Source organism: Psammomys obesus, unplaced genomic scaffold (assembly GCF_907164565.1).
Source record: "Psammomys obesus unplaced genomic scaffold, mPsaObe1.curated_primary_1811, whole genome shotgun sequence".
Lineage (NCBI taxonomy): Eukaryota > Metazoa > Chordata > Mammalia > Rodentia > Muridae > Psammomys > Psammomys obesus.
In genome coordinates this window covers 2,079,630-2,098,105 of record NW_026585690.1, presented here as the reverse complement: position 1 = coordinate 2,098,105, position 18,476 = coordinate 2,079,630, and the positions used below count along the sequence as shown (strand labels likewise).

The 18,476-nt window shown below is 40.8% G+C and overlaps 1 protein-coding gene across 1 annotated transcript in view; it reads left to right on the top strand.

Moving 5' to 3' along the window:
* The window catches only part of Mthfd2l (methylenetetrahydrofolate dehydrogenase (NADP+ dependent) 2 like), a 65,079-nt gene that overhangs the window by 26,853 nt on the left and 19,750 nt on the right, over window positions 1-18,476 (top strand). The window contains exon 6 of the mRNA XM_055595325.1: window positions 18,163-18,288. Coding sequence (XP_055451300.1) covers window positions 18,163-18,288 — 126 coding nt within the window. The remainder of the gene's footprint in view (window positions 1-18,162; window positions 18,289-18,476) is intronic.

Below are 18,476 nucleotides of genomic sequence, written 5' to 3'. Positions count from 1 at the left end.
CCATGGGTTCCTTTTTAAAAGCCTAGCTCAAAATCGTGCCTAAGGTGTTACAAAAGTCAGGGAAGGCAAATAAAGAGGGGCAGAGAAGGGAAGAATTGAGCTTATCCAAGGTTAACAACTAAGGGCCAGGACATAGAGAGGCGCATGCGCAAGGGTCTTGTTGATTACTTCCTCCCTTACAGCCTTCTCCCGGGGAGGATGCTCTTACCACCAGAGGGCTCCAGTCCTTTTATATGTGCAGTAGTTTGGCCATCCACCATCATGGCAAGAAAACCTTTTGATGGCATGAAAACCTTTTGAGGGAAGAGAGCAGGAAGAAACCACATTCCTTGCCTTGTCTCCCACCTGCTGTGTCCCTCACTAGTTACAAAGACACGCCGAGGGTGGGAGGACACTCACGTAGCCCTGCAATCATCCCTAACAAAGAAATACTTAGTTATGGGAAATTTTCTGGGAAGAATATTGAGACTTTATGAGAGACAAATAAAGATTATCACATCTCCATTTTATTCATTAATAGTCACCAGAAGAACTTGGTAATTACACTAATAACAGAAAACTAAAAAGATCTATATACTATAAAGATCTATATAATTTCACACTGGCAATAAAGTGTTACTAAAACAACCACGCCATGCATCCTGTGTGGGAAATCAACAAATACAATTAGCAGTGGGTATTAAATAGGTAGAGAGTGATCTAATGGCAGAGGTAGCTGGAACTGGGAGGGCTGGGCCCGTGTCACAACTGGAATGTCAGCATATATGGAAGCAGGCCCATCTAGAAGGCAGAAAGAGGAGGGGAGGAGTGTGATGTGTCAGAAAGAGTGATAATCTCCCAGAGATGACAGTGAAGAATTTGGTGATGAAATCTGGAAACGGGCTTGCAGAAGAAGAGTAAAAGAAGAAATCCTGCCTGACAATCCCGAGGCATGAGTAATATTAGCTTATATTAATGCTAGTCTCATAATCTCCAGTTTCCCATAGAATTCATTTTATAGATCTAACTGTACATCAGCTAACTCTTGAACTCACACCCCAGAACTGAGATTTGGGATTAGTTGAATCTCAAATCTAAAAATCAGGCCCGGTTAAACTCTGCAATTAGAAGGAAGAGGCTTTGAGTCTCTGGGCTCACAGAGACAATCAGTTCCCAGGGCACCGAATACTTGTTTGTAGTTGTCTGCCATCTTCATTCTCGTATGGCAGGACTAGGCCTGATTATTATTATTTCTTCTTCTCTTTCTCTTTTAAAGCTTGGCACGTGTGCACTTAGAATAGTATCAGGTGCAGAACTGGAAAGAGAGTTCGGTCAGTCAAGTGTTTGCCTTATAAACATTGAAATCTGAGTTCGCAACCCAAACCCATGTGGAAAAAGTCCAGGCACCATAGAATATGCTTGTAATCCCACTGCTGACAAAGGAGATTGTCCAGTGTCCACCCAGGTTAGACTACGGGGTGAGTTTTAGAACAGTAATAATAGTAAAAATAAAAACCCTGTGTCAAAAAGGAAGTGGTAAATGGTACCTGGGGAATGACTCTGAAGGAAATCTATTCTCTCTACTCAGGCACATAAATGTGTATCCCTCTGCCACACCCCAACACAACATCTGATACAAAGCATTTGCCAAATTAAAGCGTGATGCATTGATCTTGAGGTAATATCTAAAACAATGCCTTCTTCCAATTGCTTTAAATTTAATTGATATGCCTTAGGATTACACTTTTTAAATATGAAATATTTATTCTAATTATTGGGTAATTTTATATAGTATAACATTGTTTCGAGGAACTGCTAATATTTCTAGGTTATCATTTTATTACAGTTAAAAAGGTCATGTGAATGAAATACATTGTTTATAAAGAATCACTCAGTGTTAGGTGATGAATGCATCGATTTGAATACAAATGTTAAGATTAAGGAAGTTTGAGGTTGAAGACAAAATAGACCAGTATATCTGTCTAAAGTATGCACTTGGATGGAAAGGAACAACTGAGGGCAAGACAAAATCAGTGTTGTATGAAGCTGTGGAAAAGGAAACAGCTACTTAGAATACAGGACATTATAAGATGGTAGCAGGGGTCCTTGGCTGCTCTTCTCTGTCATGCTCCAAGCAAACTGGGGGATATACTAAGTCTATAAAAGTTCTTCAAGAACTTTTCATTTAGACAGGACAATAATTTTTTTTATGGAACTTCCCGAAGTCCCTCCACCCATCCAAGCAAACTCAGAGTGACTTTGGTTTCCAGATGAGCCCTGAGTCACCGGCATGCTCACTTCTGGGTTCAGCAGCTGCAGAGCTGAAAATAGCACCTTGTCCTCTAGGCCATCCTCTCCAGCAAGGTATTGAACCACCACAGCCTTGACTCTAGCATCTCATTGCAACACTTTTCATGACAGACACCATCGTAAAAAAAAAAAAAAAAAAAAAGTAGGACAAATGGCAGGTCAGTGCAGCGATTTGGAATATTTATACACTTGGATAATGCCAGGTGACCAACTAACTTCCTCCCAGCACCTCGCCCATCAAATCAACTCCTAGGCACATGGCCATCAGTCACCATTCTAGAATCTCAAAGGATTTTTGTCTCTGGTGTGTTTCTCACTCCTTGGAATAGGGTTAGTAATTTTCAGGATGCTGAACACTGAAATTCCAGGGGGCAGGGCATGGATGTAGTCTGCTCACTATGTCCATCTCGTGCGTCTCCTTTTCCCCTGCGTTCCATCCCCATCAGCATTTATTGTTTGTTAAGAATCTCAGTGTAAGTTGCAATCTGCATTTTAGTGATGGGAAAAGATGTAACTCTATTTTGTGTATTTAATGTTCATTTATTCTTCTTCTTTGAGAGCTCATTTGTGCATTTATTGGTTGGCTGATTTTCTCTTTGGATGCTTGATTTTTGAGGTCAATGTATACTTTAAGTATTAATCCCCTATCAGATGAATAACTGGCAAAATTTATCTTGTTGCTCCCTTCTCTGTACAGATACTCTTGAATTGAATGTTGGGTGTGCTCCTGTGTGGCAAACAGCAAATGGCAAAAGGCCTTTGCTATGGAGGTCAGAAAATAGATGGAGAGAAAGAAAGACAGAGACAGAGACAGATAGACAGAGACAGACAGAGACACACACACAGAGAGATAGACAGAGAGAGATAGACAGAGACACAGAGAAAGAACAGAAGAGGAAAAAACTTAAACTGGGATTATGTAGCATACCAATACAACCTCACAATGAGACTTGCTCTACTCATATAGAGAAAAGCTGGAAAAAGGCTTGGGGTAAAGGCTGAATGGCCATCAGTTGCTTCCAGGGAGTTGCCATGCTCTGGATGGGATGGGTATCAGTAAAGGGAAGGAGACAGCCAAAGGGAGACAGGAAAAATTGTCTAGAGAGTATGGCTGGGGTATAGTACCCCAAAACCTCTCCCAGGTTTGGGTGCCACATGTCAGTTTGGGATGGATCAAAGCAATGTGGAAATAAAAGAAAGAACTAACTGACCTCAAGTTGATGGGCTTTAATCAGAATAATGAAGAATGGCAACTTTTAAACATGAAGAGAGACTATCTGAGTGTGGTGCATACGGGGGCTTGGGGAATGGGTATGGATTGGTGTGGAAGATTCCATCTACAGATCAATGCCTCTGAAGTCTTAAAGTGGTCGATACCCAAAGAGGTTGGTATCTTGAGTAGAGTAGAGCAGTGGTTTCCACAGGTGTTATTGATCAAAATCAGCTTTTCCGTCAGTTTCTCAGTACACCTGAGGCTTTTAGGTCTTTAACCCATCATAAACTTATTTTACCTTTCTTTTTGGAGGAATTCAGCTTTATCTTTATTATAATTGTGTAAGCTTTTAACCTTTCATTTCCATCTGGAAACATGCAATCCTTCTAATCTTCATTACAACTTGCATAAAACTTCTATATTTTCTTTTCCATACAGAAATATGTGCTTTTGTAATTAAAAGTCTTTTCATTTTTTCCAGTCTTCTTTTTTCCTTTTTGTTTATTTATTTTTTATTACAGTTTATTCACTTTGTTTTTTTTTCTTTTTTTATTAATTACACTTTATACATTTTGTATCCTCCCATAAGCCCCTCCCTTCTCCCCTCCCAACCCCACCCTCCCTCCCCCTTCTTCATGCTGAGCCTCATTACCAACTGCTGGGCAGAGTGCCTGGAATTTTATGTAAGAAGTGGGAAATAGTAAGAGCTGGAGAGGACAGGAACCCCACAAGGAGAGCAACAGAACGAGAAAATTTGAACACAGGGAACTTCCCAGAGACTCATACTCCAACCAAGGACTATTCATGGAGATAACCTAGAACCCCTGCACAGATATAGCCCATGGCAGTTTAGTGTCCAAGTGGGTAACATAGTAATTGGAAGAGGGACTCCCTCTGACATAATCTGATTGGCCTGCTCTTTGATCACCTCCCCCTGAGGGGGGACCAACCTTACCAGGCCACAGATGATGACAATGCAGCCACTTCTGATGAGAAGTGATAGACTAAGATCAGAAGGAAGGAGAGGAGGACCTCCTCTATCAGTGGAAAAATGGTGGGACCTGGAAAGGATCATCCTGAGTGAGCTGTCCCAGGAGCAAAAAGAAACACATGGTATATACTCACTCATATAGACATACAACATAGGATAAACCTACTAAAACCTGTACATCTAAAGAAATTAAGCAAGAGAGAGGACCCTGACTAAAATCCTCAATCCCCATCCTGAAAAGCAAAGAGGATGGACAACAGAAGAAGAAGAAAACAGGAAACAACCTAGGAACCTGCCACAGAGGGCCTCTGAAAGGCTCTACCCTGCAGACTATCAAAACAGATGCTGAGTTTATTCACTTTGTATCCCAGCTGTAGCCCCCTCCCTCAACCCTCCCAATCCTCCCCTCCCTTCCTTTTCTCCTCCCATGGCCTTCCCCCATTCCATTGATAGGGGAGGTCCTCCTCCCCTTCCATTTAACCCTAACCTATCAGGTCTCATCAGGAGTGGTTGCATTGTCTTCCTCTGAGGCCTGGCAAGGCTGCTCCCCCTTCAGGGGGAGGTGATCAAAGAGCAAGCCAGTGAGTTCATGTCAGAGACAGCCCTTGTTCCCCTTATTAGGAACCCACTTGGAGACTGAGCTGCCATGGGCTACATCTGTACAGGGGTTCTAGGTTATCACCATGCATGGTCCTTGATTGGAGTATCAGTCTCAGAAAAGAACCCTGGGCCCAGATATTTTGGTTCTGTTGCTCTCCTTGTGGAGCTCCCTCCAGGTCTTTCTCTCTACCACTTCTTACATAAGATTTCCTGCACTCTGACCAAAGTTTGGCTATGAATCTCAGTATCTGCTTTAATACCCTGCTAGATAGAGTCTTTCAGAGGCCCTCTGTGGTAGGCTCCTGTCCTGTTCCCTGTTTTCTCCCTCTTCCAATGTCTATCCTGTTTGCCTTTCTAAATGGGGATTGCGTATTTAACCCAGTGTCCTCCTTCTTGCTTAGTTTCTTTAGTGTACAGATTTTAGTATGTTTATCCTATATTAAATGTCTAATATCCACTTATAAGTGAGCATATACCATGTGTGTCTTTCTGCTTCTGGGATACCTCACTCAGGGACCTTGTGAAACTGAAAAGCTTCTGTAAAGCAAAGGATACTGTCATCAGAACAAAATGACAACCTACAGACTGGGAAAGGATTTTCACCAACCCTATATCTGACAGAGGGCTAATATCCAGAATATATAAAGGACTCAAGAAGTTAAACAGCCACAAATCAAGTAATCCAATTTAAAAAATAGAGTACAGAGCTAAAAAGAGAATTCTCAACAGAGGAATATAGAATGGCAGAAAAACACTTAAAGAAATGTTCAACTTCCTTAGTCATCAGGGAAATGCAAATCAAAGCGACCCTGAGATTTCACCTCACACTCATCAGAATGGCTAAGAAGAAAAACTCAAGTGACAATACATGCTGGAGAGGATGTGGAGAAAGGGGATCCCTCCTCTACTGCTGGTGGGAATGTAACCTTGTACAACCACTTTGGAAATCAATCTGGCACTTCCTCAGACAATTAGGAATAGTGCTTCCTCAAGATCCAGCTATACACCACTCCTAAGCATATATCTAAAGATGCTCAAGTACACAACAAAGACATTTGCTCAACCATGTTTGTAGCAGCTCTATTCTTAATAACTAGAATCTGGAAGCAACCCAAATGTCCCTCAGTTGAGAAATGGATACAGAAATTGTGGTACATTTACACAATGGAATACTACTCAGCAATTAAAAACAAGGAAATCGTGAAATTTGTAGGCAAAAGGATGGTACTAGAAAAGTCTTTCCATTTTTATATTCATTGAACCTTTCATTTTTCTTCTTAATATCATAAGTCGTAGGTGCTTGATTACTGAAAGTACTTACTGAAAAAGTAATTTTCTTAATCATCACTGGCACATAAAGGAGTAGTAGAAAGCAATTTTTAAGTTATTAGCAACCACACGGTAATTTTGAACTTGTTTTTCATTGAAAGCTGTTTGGGAGTCTACCTGTCACAATAGGGAGTCGGTTAGATCTACAAAAGGACAAGGCCTGATTTTCAGATTTGACATGCTTAGAGGCCTAGTCAGAATTTGTATTTTTATGTTATGTCTTTTTATATCTTGTTGTAGAATATTAAGTCTATAAATGTCTTCATAGGCTCTACGCTACTAGTAGAAGATTCTAAGTGTATTTTAAGACCACATGTTTATTTATTTGCTTACTTTAAGTTCTCATGGCAGATCGTCTGAACCTGTTGGTTTGTTAAGTAATTTAGGGCTGTCAGGAGTTTGTATCAACACCAAGCAACACTTAAATCCTTGGTAGTTGGAGACATTTCAAAGTCAGAATGTTTTTAAGGTGAAAGCAGACTTTTTGGATAGGGGTGGAGCATGCAGGCGGCCTTGGTGGAGTAGCTAGCAGAGTCCTGCTTGCTGCTTGTAGCAGCAGGTGGCAGGGCTGCTGAATTGTCTGATGAAGATAGGGCAGTCAACAGGGTGCCGCACAGGAAATGTGCATGCATGGTGTGTCCAGAGATGAAACTTTACAAGCTTGTTGTAAACGAGTAGCTTGGAATTTCTAGGCAAGACTGTGAGTCTGTTTAAGTCTTTGCTTGGAGTGATCTCTGTTGTCCATTCTCTGGACCTATGAACAATACTTCTTCACATTGGCTGCTTCAGTCTGAACTTAAGGCTTCATTTAGGATGCTGCAGGAGGACGAGGAGTTTTCCCAGAAGTTTGCTGGTTTCTCTGTTTGTCTTCTTCTCAAAAACAACAGCAACAACAGCAGCACTCCAGATACTAAACAGTTTTACAAGAGTTGGTTCTCTCTGCTCATGTTTTCATTTTGCAGTCCTTCCTATTTTCTGCCAATTCTTAGGATTTAACATTCCCTCTTCTGGAAACCATGGGTTATGCTCAATAATACCGTCTAAATATCTATCTAAATAGTCCTTATTAACTTTAACTGCTCTCAACTTCAACATATGATTAAGTAACATTCATAATGGGTCCATGTTTCTGAACACTTTAGGAATTCTCCATGTACTCCACAGCCTGCACAGCCCTTGACTATATGGAAACTCCCCTGTCTCATGAGTACAGAGCATCACTCAGGCCTCACACTAGGTGTCCCTTGTTTTAGGCAGCACAGCTGTGGGTGTCACTGGAACCTGGAAAGGAGGATAATGGTAAGCAGAGACAGAAGACTCTGTGTTCCCCTCAAGAATGAACGATATTTGGTTTTCCCATTGCTCTTTATATTAATTTAGCTAGGAACTAGATACAGCTTTGTGAGCAGAGCTTGGGTATCTTTGACCCTCATACCTGAGTTCTTCTTTCCACACTTCTTTGCCCTTGTGCCCTTGCTTTGTCTCTGAGGACATTCCTTCTAGCTGGTGACTCAGGCCTGCAGGTTTCTGCAATCACCAGGACATATCTAGGTTAGGGTTTGTGCTTGAGAAAGGAAGTGCAGACCTTAACGGTGTAAGTTTATCTATGTTTTCTGGGCCTAATTACTTATTCAGTGTTTATCAATTTGACTGCTGGCACATGCATATCAAACTCTACATCATATACTAGAAAAACAAAGACATAAATAGTCAAGGATAAGAGTCATAAACACTAACAGAGAGAGAAGCATTAACCAGGAAGAATGATGTAGTTTTTGTGAGCATTGTTACTGTGTATAAGTATGCTGTTCCATAGTTATTATATCTGTCTATTGAGAAGAAAAGACAGATGGATGAGAAAGCAGTACCAGAGAAGGAATGACAGTTATCTACTGAGTGTGAAAACTAAATGATTAATCATGCCCGATAGTATGAACCATAATTCTTTAGATAGAATAGAGCCCCTTAGAACTGTCAATATGCTATGACTGTATCAAAAGCATTAACTTTTAAAACTAGGAAGCTGAGTGTTTAGCTGAGGGTTGGGTAACACAGTTACTAAGACAAAGGTTTTGTGCTTTATGTCATAGGCAACCTGTAGAGCTTGGTTTCTTCAAACGTATGAGGCTACAAGGGTCAAACTCAAGCCATTAGGCTTGTTTGCAGTGACCACCCAGCATTTTACCCACTGAGCCACCTCACCAACCCCTGAGTGGATTGATAAGCTGTGCCACAAGGATCTAGTTTCATTCTGCTACATGCAGATAACATTTTCCCCAGCTAGCACCATCTTTAAAAAAGATGTTGTCTCTTTTCTGATAGGATTCTTTGTCAAAAATCAGATGGTTGTAGCAGTATGGATCAATTTCTGGATCTTCTATTTTATCGGTCCGTGTTTTATACACGACAAAACAATAAAAGAAGAAAAATTATAGAAAAGAGGATAGTTGGAGAAAGGAGTGAATAGGAGTAAAACATATCACATAAAATTATCAAAGAACTAATAAACATTCTGTGGTTAAAAAAAAAAAAGAGAGCCAAAATAAAAGAGGAGACTAGAACTATAAAGAAGCCCTTTGAGGAGTTGGGAATACTGAGAATTACAGTAGAACTTGATTGAGGTGACTTCCGCTGTACTGAGAGCTCAGCCGCCAGGAGAATGCCTTGTCCATCACTGTGCTTCTTGAACCTGATCAAGAACCTTGCTCTCAGCAGTAGAACACTCACAGATGAGTGCTTCAGAAGCCAGGGGCTTCTTGGTTCAAGCTTCTTTTCTAGGAGATGAGGATCTCTTTGTAGACGAAGATAGTCTTTTTGGAACCATTTTAGCCTTGGGTTCTTGTACATTCCTTGTTTGGGGATGCCCCGCAGTTTGAAGAGTGAATATGGGATTACATCAGCACAGTTGACTCAGAACTTGCACCTGCAGAGTTCAAGGCGAGGGAAGGAGGAGAGACAACTGAGAGAATGATGACTGTCTTCGGTGGAAGCAGTAGAAAACATGACCAGTTTCCTTTCCAGTGTGGGCAGGAACGTGAGCCCTTCTGCGGGTGAGCTCATCATTCCTGTGGGCCAGCGGTACGTAGCATTGCTGAGTGTTCCTTCCGGACATGTGCTGACTGGCAGAGAGCAAACGGTTTCACTGGGTTTGCCGTAAGTTCTTCTCAACTATGGCCTTGCAGGAGCAGCTCACGGACATAATTAAATCCAGAAAGGCAACAAACCAGTGACTGAAATGCTACACACCAGAGCTTGCTGGCATGGAGGCAGTGTTTGCAGTGGGCTGCAGAGTCCAACGGTGTACCTGGCTACCTGCTTTAGGTTTGGTTTTGGTTCAAAAGGAGAGCCACAAAAAGGAAGTGTTCATGTACTGCACCTTTTCCGTTAACTTTGTGCACAGTTCTTTTTCAAAAAACAGGCAGACAATCAGCACCTATCTGCAGAGCCAGTAAAGAGACAGTTCACATTTTGAATGAGGGTGTTTGCTCCGATTTATAACAGTTGCTTCTGCTTACAAGAACCTTTATTACAATGCCTGAGAACTACAGGAAACCCCGATTGTAAGCTTTACGCCTGTGTGTGGAAGGCAGTCAAGTGTGCTACACATAGTTCTCTGAGTGTGCAGAGGGCAGGTGGATTACAGCTAGTCTCCACACGTGTCGCACATAGGCCTGTATCTTATAGTGTGTGTTAATGTGAAATGATGGTTATAAAATCAAATGTTATAAAATCAAATGGTTATAAATCAAATTGAAGATTTTCTAAGTGCTGAGATACCAAAGGCTTATCCAGGGTTTAATTCTTCATTGAAAAACAAATAATCACATCTATCCCATCAAAAATTTTCCATTTTGTAAATGGTAAAGTAAAGCTTACCAAGTAATTATCTTTGAACAAATTTCTTCTTTATGATTTATTGTCCAAAACAAACAAAGGCAACAGAAGAAAACATAGACAAATGGTTAGCTGCTAGAAAACCTTAACATACCCTGGAAGCAGCTTACAGAATGGGAGAATGATGTGCAAATCATCCATCTGAGAAAGTGCCAGTGGCCAAACTATATAAACAACAACTAATAGCGAGAAATGGAACAAACCAAGCCAAGGAAAGGTAACGTGATTTAAAACTTGGCAACGGAACTGAACAGATCATTACTCCAATGAAGAAAAAATGACCAACAGCAGACACACGAGAAGCTCCCATCACTTACTACACATCAAAGCTACACTGCCACATTGTACCTGTTAGGAAGGATGTTTTGACAGAAAGACCATGCTTGCTGGTACAACCAAAAGCGTCCTTGCACTGCCGGGATGAGAACTGATACAGGCACTATGGAGAACGCTCGGTAGGTGTGCATCCAAAGGAACAGGTATAAGTACCTTGAACTATTGTGTTCACTTGTTCATTTGAGCATCAGTCACAATAGTCATGACAGGTAATTTTAGAATTCAAGGATAAATTAAATGTGATATAAAAATATAGTAATATTCATCCATAAAGAGAAAGAAAATCAATATTGAGGAGATGGCTCAGTTGGGAAAGTATTTGCTATGTAAGCATAGTGACATGAGTTCAGCTTCCCAGCACACACACATAAGAAGAGTGCAATGCACAAATACGTAACCCCAGATCTGGGCAGAAACAGGAGCAACTCTAGTTCCCTGTGAAGCCACACTAGGCAACTCAAGAGGCCCCAATTCACTGAAACTAAGGTGGAAAGCGACCGGGGAAGGTAACCCACATCCCCTTTGTCCTCTGTATTCATGTGTGCACGTAATCACATACACACAACTATAAATCTCTCATACATGCAGAGAAAATCCAACAGTTTGTGACCATAGAATCCTAGAAGACAGTATGGTTAGTGGAATAAATCAAACATAGAATGACAAATAGAGCATGATCATAAGAGAAATCTAAAGTACCCAAACTCATAGAGACAGACTCTAGAATGAATATTTCCAGGGCTGAGAGGAGGGCAAAAGGGACAGTCTTTTTGCGTGTTTTAAAGTTTCAGTTACATCTGTTGAACAAATCCCCAGAGACATGTTTATCACAGTGTCCATTGCTAATGGACTCTGTTGCATAGTTAAAATCTTGCTAAGAAGGTAGGTTTTCTGTTAAGTGTTCTTATCCCTGTAAAACAAACCACATGAAATTGAATCTAAAAGATGGGAGGCAGAACTTTGTAGATGACAATACATTTATAGCACTGGTTCTGCTGCTGGGTTCATGAATATATGCTTACCTTTAAAGCCACTAAGTTGCTTACATTAACCATACAGAGTCTCCGTATGTCAGTCCCACCTCAGTAAAGTAGTTTAAAAACTTAATCCAAATTAACGCAATATATTAAAGGACAAAACATCATGACTAACAGTTTATGTAATTATCAGTCTAACAATTTATGTAATTTATGTAAAATCAGTTTATGTAATTTTCTATGTTCGCAACGAAAACCAAAATACAAATTTTACCAAGTCTTCATAATCTTAGAAACTATATATCACAAGTTCCTGATAAATATTTTCAGCAAACTGGGAGTATAAAGGGACTTCTCTGCATGATGAAAAGTATTTCTAAAAGTCTTACAAGCAACATTGCACTTAATGATAAAAGTGTGAGTGTTCCTTCTTATAACTCTGTTCCTGGGGAGATGTGAAAAGCTATCTAAATACCCCGAGGACATGTTTATCACAGTGTCTGTAATTAACAGTACTCTGTTGGACAGTTAAAAATCTTGCTAAGAAGGTAGCTTTTATGTTAAGTGTTCTTGTAAAATAAACAATATGAAATGAAATCTAAAAGATGGGAGGAAGAACTTGGTAGATGAAGTATATTTTTATACTATTGATTTTGCTGATGGCTTCATGAATGTGTGTATACCTCTAAGCTTTCAACAGACCCACAGAAGGATGCACTAAATCCAACTTTGTATCCCAGTGAGTGTTATTGAGGTTACTTAAAGGAGAATAGGGAAGAGTTACTTACCGAAACAGGAATGACTCAGACAACTATATGACCAAGAGCCCATCCAGCATGAGTGATGACTCCCAAAAGCTACAGTCTGGAGCACACTGCACAACTTGCAGTGCTTTGAAGAGATAATAACAAACTTTCCACATTGCTGCCTCTGGAGATGTTGGATACCAGTGGAAAAGCTAATTTACTGCAATATATAATGCATTTTAACTTATGGAGTATGTGTCAAAATGTTCACAAGTATTTTAGCTATGGCCAATAGTAAGACATTTATAGTCTCTTGTTACTATTGTTGTGGGATTAACCATGCAAAACCTCAGTATATTAAAAGAACAGCCATAAATATTATTATAATGCTCGGGTCTGTAGTTTGGCAGGAGATTGACACTGTTGGCTGGCCTGAGTTTATCTCAGATTGATCCATTCATATATTTATGAGTTGATTGCCTTGCTTTTCTGTTGTAAGTCACCTGTGGCCTTTGCTATAATCAAGACATGCCAGTTTCACCGAGCTTTTCCTAGGAGCCTCTGAAGTTTGACACTTCACCTCTTCCCTTGTAACTTTTTCCTATTTACCCTTTATGTTTTCTGGTTTGAACTGAGTACTTCGATCCTTGGCTTTTGAAATTCTGCATCTAGGAAATAAGTTTCCTTTCTTTTTCTTCTTCTTCTTCTTCTTCTTCTTCTTCTTCTTCTTCTTCTTCTTCTTCTTCTTCTTCTTCCTTCTCCTCCCCCCTTCCTGTTTATATTGCTTGTATGAGCCACAGAACATGAAATTCATAACTGCTGTTTAAATGCTTAAAGATTGAAGAACAAGGGTATGTTTAGGGCTGCATATAAAGGAGGTGACTGGAATTATAAAACTACTTTGCTCCTAAATATCCACTTTATCTGAATGTATTAATTAGATTTCCTGGTTTTCAGGGTTATGTCTCTAAAATTAAGAGATGCAACTGCTCAGCCTTCACGTTGGGCTGTGATATGTGGTAGGGAGTAGCTTTGGGGTAGTTGTTGTCCTATTCTAGCCCAGTCTTCTCTTTTCAGTTCACGAATCTTGCTCCTTTAACTGTTTTATATTATTAACCCAATAAGGACTTTTTTGTTTAATAAAAATTTTCAGGGGCTGGAGAGGTGGCTCCACGATAAAGATCACTGGCTGCTCTTGCCCTGGACCAGCACCCACATGGTGGTTCACAACCATCTGTAACTCCAATTTCAAGGTATCTGATGCCCTCTTCTGGCGTCCACAATCAGTGCATGCATGGGTGCACAAACATACATTCAGACAGAACACCAATGCACATAAAATAAAGATAAATAAATTTTCAAAACAACTAAAGAAAAAAAATCAGAAATCACCTCAGAAAATGAGAAATTATCTCAGTTAGAAAAATATTTGCCTTGAACCTGAGCCTTGAGGCTCTGGCACCTTCTGCAGAACCCATGTAATTCTACACTGTGAAGGTGGAAATGGGCAGATCCCACTTGGCCAATTCCAGGCCAGTAAGAGACCCTGTTTCAGCAAACAAACAAATAAACAAACTGATTGTGGTCAGCAACTGAAGAATGACCTGAGATTGTTCTCTGCCTCCTATTTGTATGATTCTGTGCACCCACACATGAAACACAAACACACAAGCACTGAGGAGAGCTTGGAAAGTTTGAAACCATCCCATTTGACTTCTGTGTCCCACATAGAACATGGCATTTGACAATATAGATCTTTGGATATTTAACTCACCAGCCTGCAAGCTACGGCCACATCCAGATCCACAAATACAGCAGTACCTTTTGTAGAGAGGAAGATTCGCTTATAGGAAGAAAAGAGAAGCATGCAACTCATTAGCTTTGCAGGAAAATTAGTTGAGGCAGAAGCTAGTGGAATTACATCATAGTTACCCTACAAATTTCTAAACCCCACCAAAATTCTATGCTACAAGCTGAGATAATCTAGTGAAAAAAAAGAGCCTTAGTTAGCTCTGTAACGAACCTGTCACTATCCTGGGATCCCTAGATGTTTATTGCGAACATGACTATTCTGACACGTCATAGCCATGCATGTATCAATAGGAAACAAAGAGCATGGAGGAAAAAAACAACAGAAAGAACAGGATGGGCCGTGTGGCTGTCCTCTAAGTCATGATTTGGCAGCACTTCTTGAGACTTCCCAGGAAGAATCGGAAGATCCTTGTGAGTGAAAACTCTTACAGATAATGGGGGTTCTATTCAGCTAGTGTTATGGTTTCAGTCTGAATGACTCTTCATGGCCTGGGTGTTGAACATGGAGTCCCAAGCTGATGGTTCTAGTCTGGGAGGGTCTGGAAACTTTAGGACATGCAGTGTAGCTGAAGGAAGTCAGTCCTTATTGATAACTTGTTACTTCCCTCTTCTTCCCCTTTCTCTGCTTTCTGCCTACCCTGGAATCAGCTGTTTTCTGCCTTGGCTTCCCCGAAGGAGTGAAGCCTCTGAAATTGCAAATAAAGGATAATTCCTTAATTTTACACTTTTTTTTTCCTGCGGTATTGTAGTCTCAGATGTGCCAACATAACTAAGACAGCTAGGCAGGCTGTCTTTATCCATGATCTGGCTGCCTCCAGATAAAGAAATGCTTTAGAAAGTTTCCTTGATCCAGAAGGAACCATGCATTCATACAAATTCCATTGCACTTACTCTTACTACTTAAGGAGGAGGATAACTTCCAGCGGAAGGAGTGATCCACCTGAATAAGCATTTCCACGGTGCTAGTTTTATACCTGAACTGGAGTTCTGGTCTTGTTCCCAGCCTCACCTCTGACTCAACATTGTGAAACTAAGAAATCATTTAGCTTCTTAGGACCTCAGAATCTAGCTTCTGTGAAAGAGGATAATGGGCAAAGCTCTCCTGCCTCACTGACGTGTTGTGAGGTGTAATTGGGTAATGTTTGCAGAACTCTTTGAACTCTACTAATTAAAGCAGTGTGTAAACAGCTTCCTTTTATCAGAGTGCCTGGACTGAGCCGTTTCATAAAGGTTTGAAGATGGCTCTGATAGGAGGACCTATATGGAAGGGAGTTTAGTGTGTGTGTGTGTGTGTGTGTGTGTGTGTGTGTGTGTGTGTGTGTGAACACAGCTCTGACCCTGTCATATTGGGTTCTAAAACTACCCAGTTAGAACTGTGTTTAATAAGATCTAACTTTATGCTTTATCTATGCTTTAGACAAAGGCACATTTGCACTTAACCAGTGGAAAAGTCTATGCTTTATACTAAGGAACTTAGCTCCTAAAGTGTGGAGTGATGCCTTCAGCTTTAGATATTGTTACCCTACCTTATTAAATACAGTTTGCTTAAACAATTGTGGTGAATTGTTTTATTTTTCATGTGAAGAATTATACAGTGGCAAATTATAGCACCTGCTTAGACAGCTATCGTTCTCAAATTAGTATTATTCTGTGTAACCATCCACCAATGGTCAATCAGAAGTCATCATTCCGAACATATTATGTGAATAGGAAACCCTATACTTTATTATGAAACTATTCCATTTTAATATGATTATCTAAGTTAAATTAAAAATTCTAAAGTAATAATAAATCTTTTCTTCTGCCAGAAATAAATTCATAGAGGGATTTTAGCTTGTGGGATAAACAATGGATTGCTTCCATAGCCTGCTATGAGCGTTTTTATTTTTTAAGATTTATTTATTTATTATGTATCCAGTTTTCACCCTGCAGGCCAGAAGAGCACACCAGGTCTCACTGTAGATGGTTGTGAGCCACCATGCTGGTGCTGGGAATTGAGCTCAGGGCCTCTGGAAGAGCAGCCAGTGCTCTTAACTGCTGAGCCGTCTCTCCAGCCCCCTTTATTTGTTTCTTTTTTAAATTTCAGTTTATTTACTTTACTTCCCAGAGGTGCTGCCTTCCTCCTCTCCTCCCAGTCCTGACCTCTTCCCTCCTTTCCCATTACTCTTTCCCTTTCCCCCCTGTATTAGCCTTCCCCAGTACATCAAATCACTTCAGCATATCTTCATCCCCTAAGGCCAGGACAAGGCAGCCCTGCCAGGGGGAAGTGATCTAAAAGCAGGCAATAGAGTCCATATTAGAAACATCCCCTCCCCCCCACACACTCTGATAAGATTGTAGGTATATAGCAACTCAATTTCCCATTTGAATAAATGACTCAGAATTTTGGTCACTGGAAGCCTAGTTAACTGTTTTATTGGAAATGTAGACAACTAATAAGAGAATTCTGAAAACTCCAGAATATCAAGGTGGGAATTGTCAGCCGCAAGTGTTTCTGTGAAATCCAGCTGCTGCACCATACTTGGATGGCTTCTTGTTTTCTGAAGTGGGTGTTCTTTTGAATCTTCATCAGCATGATAAGAAAGACATTGCCGGGGAACTCCAGTCTTTAGATACTGACTTCTGACTGGTAGAGCATGTATGGGAGCACACCTTAATAGATTCCTGGGCGTAGCATCGCGTATTGTTATCTGCAGAAGATCATTAGGAATTCTTTTACTGTCAAGATAACAAAAGGCAGATCTTTGACTGCATAGCTCCAGGGAGCAAATGATAAAATTTAGGTTTGTTACTATAAGGAAATGGGCTAACCTGTCTATCCATGGCTCTAAGATCCCTACACAGTGGGCATCTAACAGGAAAGGTAGATGGTTTAAGAATCAGTCTGTCTGTTCAGCTTTTGGGTTAAATGAGTACCCTAAATCCAAGATAGAGGATTAAAGAGGTTAATAAGAATGCCTATGCATGTAGTGCCCCCCCCCACCGCAGTTTTAAAAGCTCTCTGGCATGCCTTCGTAATCCCTAGTCAGACTTCCTTTGGACACAAAGGTCGGACTCTTAAATGAACGTCACGTTAGCTGTGATGCAGTGGCAGCCACCCTAGGTCCTAGTCTCACCCCAAGCATCAGCTGCAGCCATGAGTGAGCCGCTCTGGACCCACACTTGTCATGTCTTCAGATGACCTGGTCAGAATTTACCTGACTCTGGTTACATAAACATCTAAGTCTGGAGCATCCAGCTGAATTCAGTCAACACACAAAGTAAGACATAATAATAGATTGCTATGTTAATGTAATGTTTAGAGCTATCTCAGTAACTGCTCACAAGGCAAAGCAAAACAAAACAACAACAACAAAACCCATAATGTCTTCGAGCGTTAGCCAGTACTGCTACAACAAAATTTGAAAATAGTTTGAGATCACAGACAGTGGCTTATTATCTCTACAGATCTTTCTTTTTAACCAGAATGGAGTAAGAGTGAGGACAACTACTGTAGCTTGCTTGTTTCAGAGCCTATGCAGACGGGGGAACTAAGGGAAACAAGAACACAACACCAGGTGATGTTTCTGTTTGGAGATGGTGACATGGCATCACAGTGTTGCTTCTGCCACACGGGAGAGGTGTGGTGATCACCGTTTTCCTTGCTCCTTCGATTTCCCTCTTTCCAATTTCCAAGTTTCTTTCCTCCGACTCTGAAACAGTGGGAGCCTATGTCACTTCTGTGACTTTGTGGTAAACACAAGGATGGTACTCAGACCGGTGCTCCAGGTAAGCAATCTCTGAGGAGAGAGGACAGCTCCAGGCCAGTTGCTCCTCAAAAGCCCGATGTACTTCCTCAGTTGTCTTGTCCTTCCGCCGGATGATCAATAATCAGACTGAAGATGGTCTCTTACTTGCAAAGGGTATACTTATATACTCTAAAAACACGGAAAAAAGTGTAAGGATTTAAGTGTGTTACAACTGTTTTGTTCACAGGAATCCCCAGGCTGATTACGGCTGACATGGTTAGAGAAGGCGCAGCAGTAATTGATGTGGGTATCAACTATATCCAAGATGCTATGACAGGAAAGACAAAACTAGTAGGAGATGTGGACTTTGAAGGTAAGAGCAAACCTCTTGAGGAGTGAAGGGGAAGCCCAATTCCAACCTTTGTGCTTTGAGAAAGAAACTTTCCCTGTGCAGAGGACAGTATTATTACTCATCACCGTTCCCTCTGAGGGAAGACAACCACATTTCCATAACCCTCTCTACTTCCTCCCTCCCTCATCCTCTTCCCTTTTATGCTCTCA